The sequence below is a fragment of the Oncorhynchus mykiss genome, chromosome 2 (genome assembly GCF_057628025.1).
Source record: "Oncorhynchus mykiss isolate SJ-2025 chromosome 2, ASM5762802v1, whole genome shotgun sequence".
Lineage (NCBI taxonomy): Eukaryota > Metazoa > Chordata > Actinopteri > Salmoniformes > Salmonidae > Oncorhynchus > Oncorhynchus mykiss.
In genome coordinates, this window is record NC_143023.1 from 86,032,841 (window position 1) to 86,048,528 (window position 15,688).

The window sequence follows — 15,688 nt, forward strand, 5'->3', positions numbered from 1 at the left end:
TTTTTTATGTCCATTTCTTGGACAGCATGTTAAACAAAGTGAAAAATAAAGACAGCCCAATAAACCCATTTGTGTTCTTACCACCAACAAAGACAATCGTTTTGCTGCAGATATTATCAAATGGAAAATGTAGTGTTTAAACTCTCTTGGGAACACAACACTTTGAACATTAAGATCCCCAATCCCCAAGTTATGGTAGATTTCTTATGATGCTAAGGTTAAAGTTTACAATGTCATCGAACAAATGCAAAAAGCTAATCAGCAAACACATACCATTCGACAATCATCCTAAGACTACAGTAGCGGCTCAGCACTGTAGCCTGAAAGAACCATGCTGTATTTTCGCGGAATAATGACGTCACCGCAGGCTCTGAGGAGAGTCAAACGCAGCGGAGGCGCTACATTATTTCCCAGATGCATGCAATTAACATGATATCCAATGGGACACAAACTAAAGAATATTGCAACATTTGTTTCAAACTTTATTTTGATTTGATAGGGAAGTTTGAAAAGTTCTCACCTCATATCTGACCCGTGACTGCAATGGTTTGTCTCAAAGTTGACTCAAAGTGGTATGAAACAGCCTACATGAGGTTTTGAAATAACGGGTAGATAATGCAAGTGTGGGGTAAGCTAGGCAGCATACTTAAGGCACAAGTAGGTTGCTGACATCAAAACACGAATTATGATGTTTTCAAAATGTGTCAAATTAACAGACATGGGAATTTTGGAAGGAACTTTATGAGTTTAACGTTTCAATGTTCTACAAATGACAGCAATAGACTATAAACAATCTAAAGAAAAATAAACCTTTTAACATTCAAAATTCTGAAAATGTACATATTTGAACTGAAAACCATCTAGAATGTCTATACCAACAAACATAGGTTGTACTTTCAAATTCATAAATGTTGATAATTTCCCAACAACTGTTCATAGTATATTTCTGAGAAATATTGTTTATCCTCCCTTTGAGCATGTTTACATATACATTATACATAAAATTAAACAACCATAATGTGTTCATTGGGCTGCTACATGGAACTGTATTTGAAACTATTACAAAATAAGTATCAAACAGGTTCAAAAAGGAATTCTGAAAATATGCCATTTCCATAATGTTACTAAATTAGGTTGTTTGAATGTTGGCTGATTTCTAGATAAACCCAATTATGGCAGGTGATAGAAGTATGCTTTGAAAACACATGGAATGTTGCTTCCTATAGATAATTCTAATACACCTGCAGCCGAGTGCCACAGCTGCAAGCTGGTATTAGGGCAGTTCTGCAATGAAAGAATAACATCTTTCTAACCAGATAATTAACATAGGCCTAGATGAAAACACAAAAACACAGTTTGTTATTCACTTACACATGAAAAATCTAATACATCTAACAAGTAACTAGATGTCTCACAGACCATATTAGAGGGCAAAAGGTAGAAAGAGGCAAATCCACTCTGTAAGTTCTTGGTTTGAATGACTTCATATAATTTCAGACTCTATGCACCAATATATATTATATTTGTCCTTTTATTAAGGTTTATATTTGAAATTATTTTTAAAAGACTGTTTCAATGTTAACAATAACCTTGTTAATAGTGTTTAAAGAATGGGTTGATTAAATATAATCAAATTAAACCATTCAATTATTTATACCATAACAACATTAATAAAGTTCACTATTTCATTTCCTAAATTAATATATATATACACTAATGTTATTTATAGAAATAGCGTTTGTTCTCTTATTCCATACTTTTCGCCTGGGGGTGAACATTTTAAAAGCAGCAATTGAAACCCCAAAAGTGTTGTGTTAGATGTGATAACTGTGAAAAGCGGAGGAAATATTCCCTAAAAATGACCAAATAAATACAACATATTCTTGACGTAATAAAACATTAGAATAAATCAACCATGACAGGATCAGAAGTTTTGTATGACAAAAAACATGTGCATACAGTGTTAATGCCAATTGATAGTAGGTCCAACTAGTGACTCCACCCCACTCTGTGTTTACATGTGTTCACCATTCACTAACTGCCTCATTGGCTGACTCCAAACACTGCAAAGTAATGTACTGGTGTAACAAACTCACCATTCACTCTTACGGTAATTCAAAGAGTTAATTAAGACGTTTTAACATTAATAACTCCCCTGACATTGTCATCAAAAAATATATTCTATGGAATATAAAGCAGAACCTTGTCAGGCAAGTTATGTGGTTGACACTTACAAAGCAATGCAAACTCTATTTCCTGCATTACCCTGAGCTTGGACATCTGTTGTAACTCACAAGTCTCCTTAGCTTGTCACACACAAGCATCAAAATATATTACGTTACTACTCCATGTAGTAACAACCATGTAGTAAGACTGCACATTAGGCAGTCATGAGAGATCAGTTGCTACCATATATGCTATCAATAATATACACTAAATGTATCCGTTCAAAACATCTTATGCATGTTTATAATTTGCTTATTTCACACATGCTCATAGCTTATAACAGCATTTCTGTTATTTTGTTGTGGTTGAACAACTGCAGATGTCTGAGTAAAACAATAACAAAACAGAAATAACTTGTCCATCCATATCACAATACCAGGCTGTTTGCAATGCTCCATTGGTTAGACTTATTTACATAACAGTAATGTTTTAGCTGATATCAACAAAGTGCAAATACAACGGTGTAATAATAGTGTCCTGTATCCCTCCTAATCAAAGAGTGCAGACACAGTACAGTCTGTAGGCTATCTGGACAATACACAGAACCACAAAGCCAGTTAGCCATAGCTTAGTCTGCATAACCACCCAACACTGCGTATTTCACACAATCCAAATTGTCTGCTTGAAACACAACACGTTAGATTAGGAACACATACATCCATGTTTGATTCAGCCAAACAGATTCATTTGATTCGATTATAATATGTTTCGAATCACATTTCTCAAAGGTGAAGTGAATAATATCACAGCAAAAGAGACCTGAGTTTGGTCTACACTCTTAGAAAAAAAGTGTTCTCCTATGGCTGTCCCTATAGGAAAACCCTGTGAGGAACCCTTTTTGGTTCCAGGTAAAACACTATCGGGTTCCATTAAGAAATCTTGTAGAGGTTGATGTAGAGGGTTCTACATGGAACCAAAAAGCATTCTCCTATAGGGACAGTTGAAAAACCCTTCGGAACCCTTTTTTCTAAGAGTGTACAGAGAGCAATGGAACCACACACATGGAAAGATAATAGGAGGGATATCTAGAGAGCCAGCTCATTTGACTATTTAGTGAAAGTAACTATGTGTAATGGGTTGATTAAAAATAATCTAATCAAAGTTTATTGCTCGAATACACAAATTTGCAGATGTTATCGCAGTTGCAGCGAAATGCTTGTGTTTCTAGCTCCAACAATGCAGTAAAAATACCTAGCAATACACAACAATATGCACATAATCCAAAAAGTAAAATTAAAGAAATTAAGAATAAATTAAGAATAATTGAATGCTACAGGCTACATTCTCAACCACTTTCCATTTTCTGATATGTTTTAGAAACAAACTTACTAAATTCACGAGGGTTGTCCCTGGAAGCTCATGCACCTGTGGGATGTTTTTATTCTTTATTCTCACCATTCTATTACTGATGTTACAATGCAAATTTGGCACCAATGACCACAGCAAAACTCCCTCAGACATTCTGTATGCAAAGATGTCCTCTTGCAATTTCTGTGAACCTGTTTTTATCTCATTAAGTCCAAAAACAAGGGAGAGAGCAAAATATCTATGTTTAATTGTCATCTCCCAACATTTCGGGGGGCGAGGGGTGGGCGTCTGAGGGAGCAAGGTGAATACCCTCCCTGTTAGGGAGATGAATTGATGCTGCCGACAAGAGGTACATGCTTCAAACATTCTCATATGCTATGTGAGGGTGGTTACAATCAGTTACAAAGTTGCAATAGTCTTGTATGATATGACTGATATTACAGTATTTGCAGGTGCATGCCACAAAAACCTTGGGAACAGATGTGATCTAGACACAGACAAAGATAAATTAATAACACGTAGCTGTATTCTGGTTGTCATGCAACAAATCTTAAAAACATCAACTTCAGCCACATTTCTTCCCATATGTTTTTGAAGCAAATCAGTAGAATCAATCCAAGAAATAGCTCTTGAAAAGTAAAACAAAAATACAAGTTGAAGCATTTATAACTAAAAGCAATCTATCTATCAAAGGGGTTGCTAACAGCACATTGAGGGACGTATGGGTCTCTCCACAGAGAGGACATAGTTGATGTTGTTCTACCTGCATGGGACATACAATAAGGATGTCTGTAGAGCACCAACGAGACAAACCTCCCCTCTGCCAACAGAGAAGAGCCAGTCTGCTATTCATTTACCTTTATTTACTCTTCCCTCCTCTCTCACATGCTTGACCCTGCCTTTTGAACTCCACCAACAATCTTTCATGAACTCATCAGAAGAGAGGAAATGAGAGGAGAGGGAAGATCTGGGGCACAGCTTGCCAAGGATAGGAACTATTCCCTTGCCCATCCGGAGGATACTTAATATAGGTTTTCCTTTCTTCTCACATTTGTCGGATAACACAACTGCACATTTTTGAGCGGAGCAGGTCAGCTGCTGTTGTGTCTTCACCCCACTGCTTCTCTAGGATTTTCCAATGTTCATATCGGTAGCCCTTAAGTTTGTCACTCATGCAACAACTGCTTACCAATATCATACCAGAGCCTAAGATTTTTCCCCCTCCTTTCCTTTGAAACTGACAAGTAAAAACAAAGGCATTGTTGGTCCAAGGGGCCTTGCAAGGACTCTCTGGGGGCAGGTTGTGTCCTCATGGTGTAATTCTGCACAAAAGGCACTCCTGATTCCTGGTCATTTGAAACGTTGATCCAGAGGGAGCAAAAACCCTGAAGAATTCCACCCACATGTCCAGACCAAATGTGCATCATCACAACCTTTTATTGTACTGCAAGACAGTCCAGTGGGTAGTGTTCATAAGGCACCAAACAGAAGAAAACTGACCCAAACAGGGAGAGACCACCTGGACCTTAAAAACATTTGATGTTGTGTGCCCTAATGAACTGATGACTCTGATGGCTAGTTCCTAAAGAATGTGTTCCCTTCATTGAAAACATTGTATGAGCTTCAAACTTCAGACTTTAATTTATCCTCAATATGTTCTCTCAGACAGATGACAGTTTGAGACAGATAGAGAGACAGATGGAATGAAAGTCAACCTATCCCCTGGGATGTTCAATGACATTTTGTCTCTGAAGATCAAGACATACAGTCATGTCCACAATGATTGTCACCCTTGACTAAGATGAAATCAAATAATTAAAATACTAATACAAAAATAGCTATATTACATGCTCAGAATTTAAAAAAAATTATATTATTTTATACTTGGAACTGTATATTAAACAATAAAGTACTTTGGCATTCATTGACGGGAATGCTTCAGAATCATCCAAAGGAACAAATACATGGATTGATATTTGTCTACACGTCAACTGTAATCCTGATCATAAAGCATACAGTTTAAGTTGAGTGACACCCAATTTTGACACCTGCTGCAAATCGCCCAGAGAAAGAAACGCTGCCTCTGAGTGAGGCATTCATACACATCATGTTTAATGTATGATTCATGCACCTCTCCCTGTTGGGAACAAAGAAAATGTTGCCTATTGACATTATGTTTGTCAAACAGAGACCTTTCTGCCTGCAGCTGTATTTAAGATGCTCTTCTACTGACTTTGAAACCCAGAAAAAAATTGACAGGGTTTCAAGGCTTGATGTGCTCATTGTTGTGTCATTGCAAACACCTGATTTTTTCAAGCGCACACGCACAGTGGGTAAGGGCCCCATATTCCCTGCAGTGTGTGTGGTTAGGTCAGGGCCCCGAAGGTCTCCAGCACAAACAGATGTTACATGAGATCAGGATCTGGGTATAGTAAAGATAAACTAGATTACTTAAACAATTATACCACTCTAATATTCCATCCATACCCATCAGGTGTTGATCCATCTGGTATATCTAATATTAACATGGAACAGTGTTAAAAAAGGACCATAAAACACATGTTGCTGGTTGAAGACAAACACTGATACAGATGTAGAGTTGACACACACACACACACACACACACACACACACACACACACACACAAATGTTCACGCTCACACTTGCACATCCAGCCTGGTCTCATAGACTAGACGTAACATAGTAAATGTAAATCTGGGTAACTCATATATGTTACGTTTGGTAAGGTTACATAAGACAGATGGTTACGTAATTTAAAAATGAAGGGGGGGGGGGGGGCTTATAACATGAATGTCTAGCAACTCAAATGAATGTCAAGCAACTCAAAGGTTGTGAGTTCGAATCTCAAAGCAGACAACTTCAGCATTTTAGTTAATTGGCTACTTTTTAACTTTTTAACTACTTAATTATTTTTAGCTACTTTGCAACTAAACTCAGCAGAAAAAGAAACATCCTCTCACTGTCAACTGCATTTATTTTTAGCAAACTTAACTTGTGTAAATATTTGTATGAACATAACAAGATTCAACAACTGAGACATAAACTGAACAAGTTCCACAGACACGTGACTAACAGAAATGGAATAATGTGTCCCTGAACAAAGCGGGGTCAAAATCAAAAGTAACAGTCAGTATCTGGTGTGGCCACCAGCTGCAATAAGTACTGCAGTGCATCTCCTCCTCATGGACAGCACCAGATTTGCCAGATCTTGCTGTGAGATGTTACACCAATCTTCCACCAAGGCACCTGCACATTCCCGGACATTTCTGAGGGGAATGGTCCTAGCCCTCACCCTCCGATCCAATAGGTACCAGACATGCTCAATGGGATTGAGATCCGGGCTCTTCGCTGGCCATGGCAGAACACTGACATTCCTGTCTTGCAGGAAATCACGCACAGAACGAGCAGTATGGCTGGTGGCATTGTCACGCTGGAGGGTCATGTCAGGATAAGCAGGAAGGGTAGCACATGAGGGAGGAGGATGTCTTCCTTGTAACGCACAACATTGAGATTGCCTGCAATGACAACAAGCTGAGTCCAATGATGCTGTGACACACCGTCCCAGACCATGACAGACCCTCCACCTCCAAATCGATCCCGCTCCAGAGTACAGGCCTCGGAATAACGCTCATTCCTTTGACAATAAACGCAAATCCGACCATCACCCCTGGTGAGACAAAACCGCGACTCGTCAGTGAAGAGCAGTTTTTGCCAGTCCTGTCTGGTCCAGCGACGGTGGGTTTGTGCCCATAGGCGATGTTGTTGCCGGTGATGTCTGGTGAGGTCCTGCTTTATAACAGGCCTACAAGTCCAGCATCTCTCAGCCTATTGCGGACAGTCTGAGCACTGATGAAGTGATTGTGCGTTCCTGGTGTAACTCGGCAGTTGTTGTTGCCATCCTGTACCTGTCCCACAGGTGTGATGTTCGGATGTACCGATCCTGTGCAGGTGTTGTTATGCGTGGTCTGCCACTGCGAGGACCATGAGCTGTCCATCCTGTCTCACTGTAGTGCTGTCTTAGGTGTCTCACAGTACGGACATTGCAATTTATTGCCCTGGCCACATCTGCAGTCCTCATGCTTCCTTGCAGCATGCCTAAGGCTTGTTTACGCAGATGAGCAGGGACCCTGGGCATCTTTCTTTTGGTGTTTTTCAGAGTCCGTAGAAAGGCCTCTTTAGTGTCCTAAGTTTTCATAATTGTGACCTTAATTGCCACAGGTGCATGTTCATTATTTCTTTATGCTTCATCGAGCAAGCATGGGAAACAGTGTTTAAACCCTTTACAATGAAGATCTGTGTAGTTATTTTTAAGAATTATCTTTGAAAGACAGGGTCTTGAATTTCTTTTTTTGCTGAGTTTACTTAGCATGTTAGCTCACCTGTCCCCCAATCATAACCTTAACCCTGTTAGTTAATCCTTCCCCTAACCTTAACCCATTTAGCTAACCCTTCCCCTTCCCCTAACCTTAACCTTTAACCTAACTCATAAACTTAACCCTAATCTTAAACTTAACCTAAGCCCTAACCCTAACCCCTAGCCTAAATAAAGTTAGTCAGCTAGCTAACGTTAGCCACCTAGCCTCCTAGCTAGAATTCGTAACATATCATACATATTGTAAATTCATAACATATAGTACATTGGCAAATGTGTAACATATTGTACGTTTTGCTCATTCGTAACATATCATATAAATTCTAATACGTAACATATGATACGAAATGGGTGATGGAATCCACAAATTATTACATACAGTGGGGCAAAAAATTATTTAGTCAGCCACCAATTGTGCAAGTTCTCCCACTTAAAAAGATGAGAGAGGCCTGTAATTTTCATCATAGGTACACTTCAACTATGACAGACAAAATGAGAAAATAAAATCCAGAAAATCACATTGTAGGATTTTTTATGAATTTATTTGCAAATTATGGTGGAAATTAAGTATTTGGTCACCTACAAACAAGCAAGATTTCTGGCTTTCACAGACCTGTAACTTCTTCTTTAAGAGGCTCCTCTGTCCTCCACTCGTTACCTGTATTAATTGCACCTGTTTGAACTTGTTATCAGTATAAAAGACACCTGTCCACAACATTCAAACAGTCACACTCCAAACTCCACTATGGCCAAGACCAAAGAGCTGTCAAAGGACACCAGAAACAAAATTGTAGACCTGCACCAAGCTGGGAAGACTGAATCTGCAATAGGTAAGCAGCTTGGTTTGAAGAAATCAACTGTGGGAGCAATTATTAGGAAATGGAAGACATACAAAACCACTGATAATCTCCCTCGATCTGGGGCTCCACGCAAGATCTCACCCCGTGGGGTCAAAATGATCACAAGAACGGTGAGCAAAAATCCCAGAACCACACGGGGGGACCTAGTGAATGACCTGCAGAGAGCTGGGACCAAAGTAACAAAGCCAACCATCAGTAACACACTACGCCGCCTGGGACTCAAATCCTGCAGTGCCAGACGTGTCCCCCTGCTTAAGCCAGTACATGTCCAGGCCCGTCTGAAGTTTGCTAGAGAGCATTTGGATGATCCAGAAGAAGATTGGGAGAATGTCATATGGTCAGATTAAACCAAAATATAACTTTTTGGTAAAAACTCAACTCGTCGTGTTTGGAGGACAAAGAATGCTGAGTTGCATGGGGGTGGAAACATCATGCTTTGGGGCTGTTTTTCTACAAAAGGACCAGGACGACTGATCTGTGTAAAGGAAAGAATGAATGGGGCCATGTGTTACGGATACCAGTATCCTGTGTGTGTATCCTGTGTGTGTGTGTGTGTATCCTGTGTTCTTTTCTCTCCTTCTCCCCTCACATGGTGAAAATCATCACTCCCCAATCAGTCACCAATCAATCATCAATCAGAAAACACACCTCCTCCTGTTTCCTACCCAATCACAGTTCCTTTCCCTTGGTTTAAAAACCCCATCAGTTGTTTGCTCTAGAGCTCAATCTCTCTGTAAATGCCATGTCTGTAGGTCTCTCTGTTTCACTCTCTCTTTTTGTATTGACCGCTCTTTTGTTTGAGCACCTCCATAGCACGTTGTCATCACCTGTGAGTATTGTTTTGGTTATGGTGTTTGTTTGTTTGCTGGTGGGAAAAGGGGGAACCAAGACAAGTCGCCCATGGGCATACACTACCCGTAGGTAAACTTTGTTAAATACACTAGTTAGAACTGAGCGGACCACCCACTGTATTTTTGGTTAGTTAGTTAGCTGTTGTTAAAGTAGGCTAGTCTAGTTTAGGGGTGTTTTTGAATACTTCTTGTTTCTTTCCTTGGGTCCAGCTCAGCCCCTTTTCCTGCTCCCCCCCCCCCCCCCCCCCCCCCCCCCCCCCCCATTACCGTGTGTTTATTAATAAACCCTGAGTTTGACGGTAGATTTCAGTTCTCGTGGTTATTTCGTTCACACTTTTACTTTGTCACTATTATAATTTGCAGGAGTTGTTACGGGTCTCATTACCATCCCCCCTAGACTGTCGGGCCAAAAGGGATTCATAACACCATGTATCGTGAGATTGAGTGAAAACCTCCTTCCATCAGCAAGGGCATTGAAGATGAAACGTGGCTGGGTCTTTCAGCATGACAATGATCCCCAAAACACTGCCCGGGCAACGGAGTGGCTTCGTAAGAAGCATTTCAAGGTCCTGGAGTGGCCTAGCCAGTCTCCAGATCTCAACCCCATAGAAAATCTTTGGAGGGAGTTGAAAGTCCATGTTGCCCAGCACCAGCCCCAAAACATCATTGCTCTAGAGGAGATCTGCATGGAGGAATGGGCCAAAATACCAGCAACAGTGTGTGAAAAGCTTGTGAAGACTTACAGAAAACGTTTGACCTCTGTCATTGCCAACAAAGGGTATATAACAAAGTATTGAGTTAAACTTTTGTTATTGACCAAATACTTATATTCCACCATAATTTGCAAAAAAATTAATAAAAAATCCTACAATGTGATTTTCTGGATTTTTTCTTCATTTTGTCTGTCATAGTTGAAGTGTACCTATGATGAAAATTACAGGCCTCTCATCTTTTTAAGTGGGAGAACTTGCACAATTGGTGGCTGACTAAATACTTTTTTGCCCCACTGTACCTGACGAAATATAACATGGCATACTAAATTGAGTCACTGGATTTACGTACAGAGTCATACAAATTGCTTTGAGACCAGGTTGGCACATCAGGGGTTGGAACTGAGAAGCGCTGGGCTTCTTGTGATGACATGCATTATCTGAATTAGGCCCACAGAATTATACCTATGGAGGAGCTGCTTCTATGGAGGAACTTTTTTTAATTGTAACATTATAACATACAATCTACTTGTAGTGAAGCTGCTCAACATTTACATTACATTCAATCATCTAACAGACCCCCATCCAGAGCGACCCACAGACGCAACCAGGATCAACGCCCTGCTCAAGGTCAAAAACGGGGACCCGAACAAGCAACCTATCAGCCTAAGCCCAAGCTCCCAACCACCAGCCCTCCAAGACCTCCACCCACAGTTCCCGAGAGTTGCCCCCCAACTATCAGAGCCCCCCCCCAAAAAAAGATATAAATTAAGAAATCCATGTGCCTTAAGTTAATTTGTGGAATTTCTTTCTTTCTTAATGCGTTTGAGCCAATCAGTTGTAACAGGTGCGTGTTGGTGGTAGGGAAGTAAGGCGCAGGAGAACTAATTTGGTATAAACGGAGTCGTTTAAAGCTCACAACTCCGAAAACCAAAATAATAAAAGTGGGTACAAAACCCATCGCACACCAAAACATAATTTGCACATACATACAATCAAACATTCTCCGACAAGGACATGAGGGGAAACAGAGGGTTAAATACACTATGTAATTGATGGGATTGGAACCAGGTGTGAAGGAAGACAAGACAAAACCAATGGAAAATGAAAAATGGGTCAGTGATGGCTAGAAGGTCGGTGACGTTGACCGCCGAACACCGCCCGAACAAGGAGAGGGACCGACTTCGGCGGAAGTTGTGACATCAGTTATGTTGTGACAAGGTAGGGGTGGTATGCAGATGATAGCCCTATTTAGTAAAAGACCAAGTCCATACTATGGCAAGAACAGCTCAAATAAGCAAAGAGAAATGATAGTCCATCATTACTTTAAGACATGAAGGTCAGTCAATACGGAAAATTTCAAGAACTTTGAAAGTTTCTTCAAGTGCAGTCGCAAAAACCAAGTGCTATGATGAAACTGGCTCTCACGAGGACCGCCACAGGAAAGGAAGATGCAGAGGATAAGTTCATTAGAGTTATGTCATGACGTGGCCCTCTTTGGGTACAGCGAGCACCATCCCCCTCTCTCTCACCACCTCTCTCTTCCCCCTACACCCAGGCTCTGTTAGGCAGGTCATAAATTCCTAGAGGAGTTTCTCTCCTCATGGCCAGAGTACATAGAGAGAGCGTTTCACGGGAGAACAAAGGAACCTCTTCCACATCACAGAACTTGAGAACTGAACAATGTCCATGTTTTGGAGAATGTGTACACTGTCGGGGAAGAATCCAGCTACGACTGGTCCATTTAGTTTAATGTTTGTGAAACTCATGAGAGACAATACAGCCACATTACCATAACTCTGTTTATACAAGAGTCTCAGTTGTGAGGCTTGCATCTAATTGTTGTATAAAATGAATGAGGAAAGATTAAACTATTTGTGAAATGATGTAATGTGATTATAAACTGTTTAATGAAGGAAACTCCAATTCCCTTTGGAGTTTAACTAGGTCATAGGCCTGCCCCAAGAGCACAGGCATCATGGGACAGCCCTCTTCTGCTGATACGAATATAACCCCCACCTGAAGGATTTCCCTTCAGACCAGCTTACCTTGATTACCACGAGAGGGCAAAGGTTTGAGACCAGACCAGTACCTCTTCACAGAGGGAGCTACGGTTTGAGTAGATTGGCGAATCTTTTAACCATACCACGTGGTTAAACTCTATCTAGTCTATCGATCCGACAGAATAAAAGCAAATCTTTGATACTAATTACTAGTCTGCAGCTAGGAATTCTATACCATTGAATGAGAAGGTCGACAACACCTATTCTATAACATTTCTGAATGTTACTCTGAAGTAGCGTAAATATATATATTGATTACAATTATTCCCGAATGAGTGAGCGTTCATGTGCAAAGGATTAGCATTTCAATGGTTATAATTATCAACTTTGTAGTGTCTTTTATCTTTCGCACCCTTCTCAGTCTCTCAGTCTCTCAGTCTTTGTCTACCAAGCCGCGATATAGGTATAGCCCACTAGGGCACATCCCCTATCATTTCCATGTAACCATATCTACTTTGTTTGTTTGTTTATGCATTTCTGTGATCATTTAGTTAGTTAATAAATAAATGATTGAGACAATTGATGTATGGATGATTCTTAGTGAAGACTGGGTTCGTGCAGATAACCAACAATTTACGACGTTTGGAATGAGACTAACATGAGGTAAAGAATAATTCAATAATTAGAAGACTAATTGATCAGATATTAAAACATCTGAAAGTTATATTAGGAAAATCATAACTTTGTAATCTGAATATTTTCCTTGGTGCCCCGAACTCCTGGTTAATTATATTTACATGATTAGAATAATCACGTAATAATAATTAAAGAGAATTGATTTTATAAACGAACAGTCTTCAGTTTTAATGATGCCAAAGACACGACAGTTAACAGACTCAGAAATTGCAGCCCAAATAAATGCTTCACAGAGTTCAAGCAACAGACACATCTCAACATCAACTGTTGAGGAGACTGCCTGAATCAAGGCTTCATGGTCAAATTGTTGCAAAGAAACCACTACTAAAGGACATCAATAAGAAGAAGAGACTTGCTTGGGCCAAGAAACATGAGCAATGGACGTTAGACCGGTGGAAATCTGTCCTTTGGTCTGATGAGTCCAAATTTGAGTTTTTGGTTCCAACCGTCATGTCTTTGTGAGATGCAGAGTAGGTGAACGGATGATCTCTGCATGTGTAGTTCCCACTGTGAAGTGTGGAAGAGGAGGTGTGATGGTGCTTTGCTGGTGACACTGTCTGTGATTTATTTAGAATCCAAGGCACACTTAACCAGCATGGCTACCACAGCATTCTGCAGCAATACGCCATCCCATCTTGTTTGCGCTTAGTGGGACCAGCATTTGTTTTCAAACAGGACTATGACCCAACACACCTCCAGGCTGTGTAATGTTTATTTGACCAAGAAGGAGAGTGATGGAGGGCTCCATCAGATGACCTGGGCTCCACAATCACCCGACCTCAACCCAATTGAGATGGTTTGGGATGAGTTGGACCACAGAGTGAAGGAAAAGCAGCCAACAAGTGCTCAGCATTGACTGGTACTGTACACTGAACCAAAAATATAAAATGCAACATGTAAAGTGTTGGTCCCATGTTTCATGAGCTGAAATAAAATATCCCAGAAATGTTCTATTGGAACAAAATTATTATTTCTCTCAAATGTTGTGCCCAAATGTGTTTGCATTCCAATTAGTGAGCATTTGTCCTTTACCGAGATAATCCATCCACCTGACAGGTGTGGCACATCAAGAAGCAGATTAAACAGCATCTTCTGTTCTTTCGACCAATCGACTGGTCAAATATTTTTTTCTATATATAGACACACCCAATGTGTTTCAATAAAAGCAATTACTGTATATGTAGGCTACTGAGCTTGTCTGATGCTTTAAACACACTGTGATTAAATTAATAAGACACACAAATGACTCAAGAGAGACAGAGATCAAGATAGCCTAACCAGAAGAAAAAATGTGCAGATTCTGCCATTACGTTCCCGAAGTTGCCAATAATAGGCTACTCCAGGGGTCGGCAACCTTTTCCATTTGGAGTGCCAATTTATTTGACTAGTTCTACCGATCTGCGTGCCAGTTTTGATTTACATATGCACATTTTCCTGGAACAGTTTAATTTATTTTACAATAAAGTCTTCGTATCTCAAAGTCTTGTCATGATTATTTTTGTTATTCTATCTAAATCTAAATTAAAATTATACAAATCTAAAAGTAAGTTCTATTGCCATTGCCAACTATGTAAAACTAGCCAACAAATAAAAACATTGCAGCCTGGAGGTAGAATATACACTGATAACAAAAATCACATTGGCTACGCATAGATTGTCTGCAAGGAACTTGAAACATTTTAACAACTATCAACCTCATCCAGCCCAAAGCTTGAGCTAATAAAATATTCTGGACCCTCAGAGTTTCATGTGCCAGTGAGTTCCGGACAGACACAGACAGCTGTAGACTATTTGCGCAAGGGATAAGAAGTAATCAGGTACAGTAGGCATATTTTATGATGTTTCCACCAGATCAGAGCATTACCTTTTTTTCCCTTTCACACTGAGTGGTTATTGAAAGGGAGAGAGCTGGAAAGATTTTTCAAATAGGTTACATTGAGTAACTATTGTCATTCTCAATGGATGTAAAAACAGACTTTACTTGCTGTTTGAGTTGAAGAAATGTTTTATTTGAGAAGCTCCACAGCTCATTAGTGGTGGTGAGTTAAGACAATCTGAAATACCATCAGATCCCCAAATGGTACATTTATCAGCTTACATTTGCTCCCAGGCCATGTAGCCTAGGCCTACTTCTATGCGTAATCAGGTACACGTCTTTACTCAACATTGACAGGAGCGCTCTAAAGAAAAAGCAATTAATAAATGGACAATAAATGGAGTAAAATAAACCAAAACTTGTTTCACACAAGTGTAGCCTAGGTTGTGCACTGCAAACACCATGTCCACTCCGACAATGAGAACTGTAAAAGACAGTAATAATAATATATTGAATGCATTAATAGAAATTACGGTAACCAAACAAACATTGTAGATTAGAAATTATGGGAATTAATGGTAAATGTACTACTGATGATACTTATGTGCCATCCCCGTGCCCTTCGCAATGGATTAGTCCACTGAGGCAGGCATCAATCAAGACGTGCCTTATATATATTTTTTTTTTGCAACTGCTCGACCAAACAATTGACCAGTCGACTAAATGGGGTCAGCACTACAAAGAACACAATTGCATTTTATTGATGTCAATTTGAATGCACAAAGATACCGTGACAAGATCCTGAGGCAAATTGTCGTGACATT

General features: G+C 39.9%; 1 protein-coding gene across 4 annotated transcripts in view; it reads right to left on the reverse strand.

The window, feature by feature from the left end:
• Nucleotides 1-15,688, reverse strand: part of ccnd2a (cyclin D2, a) — a 276,544-nt gene that overhangs the window by 32,907 nt on the left and 227,949 nt on the right. The window contains exon 1 of one of the 4 annotated variants that reach the window (XM_090211004.1): nt 274-314. The exons of the other annotated variants lie outside the window; for them this stretch is intronic. Within the exon in view, the coding sequence (XP_090067130.1) occupies nt 274-276 (3 nt within the window). The 5' untranslated portion in view covers nt 277-314. Of the gene's footprint in view, nt 1-273; nt 315-15,688 lie in introns of those variants that run through there. 4 annotated transcript variants of the gene reach the window in all.